At 31.4% G+C, this 829-nt stretch overlaps 1 protein-coding gene across 1 annotated transcript; it reads right to left on the bottom strand.

Annotated features, from left to right (window-relative positions):
* Nucleotides 1-45: 45 nt before the first annotated feature.
* LOC105462016 (peroxisomal N(1)-acetyl-spermine/spermidine oxidase-like) lies at nucleotides 46-803 on the bottom strand (the record flags this gene model as incomplete). Its single annotated transcript, XM_011708537.1, has 3 exons — nucleotides 607-803; nucleotides 409-529; nucleotides 46-152 (listed from the first exon to the last, which is right to left on the bottom strand). Coding segments are annotated over exons 1-3 (332 nt in total), but the record flags the coding sequence as incomplete, so codon positions are not given.
* Nucleotides 804-829: the final 26 nt, after the last annotated feature.

Raw genomic sequence — 829 nt, 5'->3', positions numbered from 1 at the left:
TTTTGATATTAAGCTTTAAATGAATTTGAATTAACATTAGCTTACCTTTCAAAATCGATCAGTCTGTCCGCTTCGCGGAAACCAGTTTCCACGGCACCATGCACAGTGGAATAATAATGATCATGTGTAGCTTCTCCAGCGAAAAGGATTACCTGATTATGATTCGTTTTATTAATGTTCGTAATAGGTTGTCTTTTATAATACGATTCAACAGTTACATAAGATAGAAAAACGTGACACATATATATACAAGCTAAAGCTAAAGAATAACGAATATATCTTGAATATTATTATCAAAACGAGGTACTATCGTAAAATAAACGATGAAGAGATTTACTATAATATTTCAAACAATAATTTGCATAATAATTAAGAATATTATAATAATTTTATTTTGGGATTACATACAGGTTTATTTTCAGTCAATATTGGCTCGGCTAAATCTTTCGGTCTTACATCCATTTCCTCGGAAAGCAAGCTTTGAAAACTATACGAGCCTCGAGAATGTTCGTTGGTATACCATTTAGACCTAAAAGTTTTAAAAAAGAAATTTAAAATTTTATAATCTAATTGTTTTTTTTTCAATTATTTCCAATGGAAAATTACCTTAACATTTTTGTTGGCTTCACAACATTATAATGACTACCAAACGATTTTTGTAACAATAAATACAATCCGTCGAATACGTCATCATCCGATAAGGTTTCCATATGTCTCGCGTTTTTTCCGACTATCCAAGCACATAAAAGATTCGGCTGATAAGCCACAGTCACAATCGAGAACACATCGCATAGCCACTCGTTATTCTGGAACAAAGTTGATGAGATTA

The sequence above is a fragment of the Wasmannia auropunctata genome, unplaced genomic scaffold (genome assembly GCF_000956235.1).
Source record: "Wasmannia auropunctata unplaced genomic scaffold, wasmannia.A_1.0 LD272895.1, whole genome shotgun sequence".
Lineage (NCBI taxonomy): Eukaryota > Metazoa > Arthropoda > Insecta > Hymenoptera > Formicidae > Wasmannia > Wasmannia auropunctata.
The sequence above is the reverse complement of the archived record's forward strand: the minus strand, read 5'-3'. Positions and strand labels throughout refer to the sequence as shown.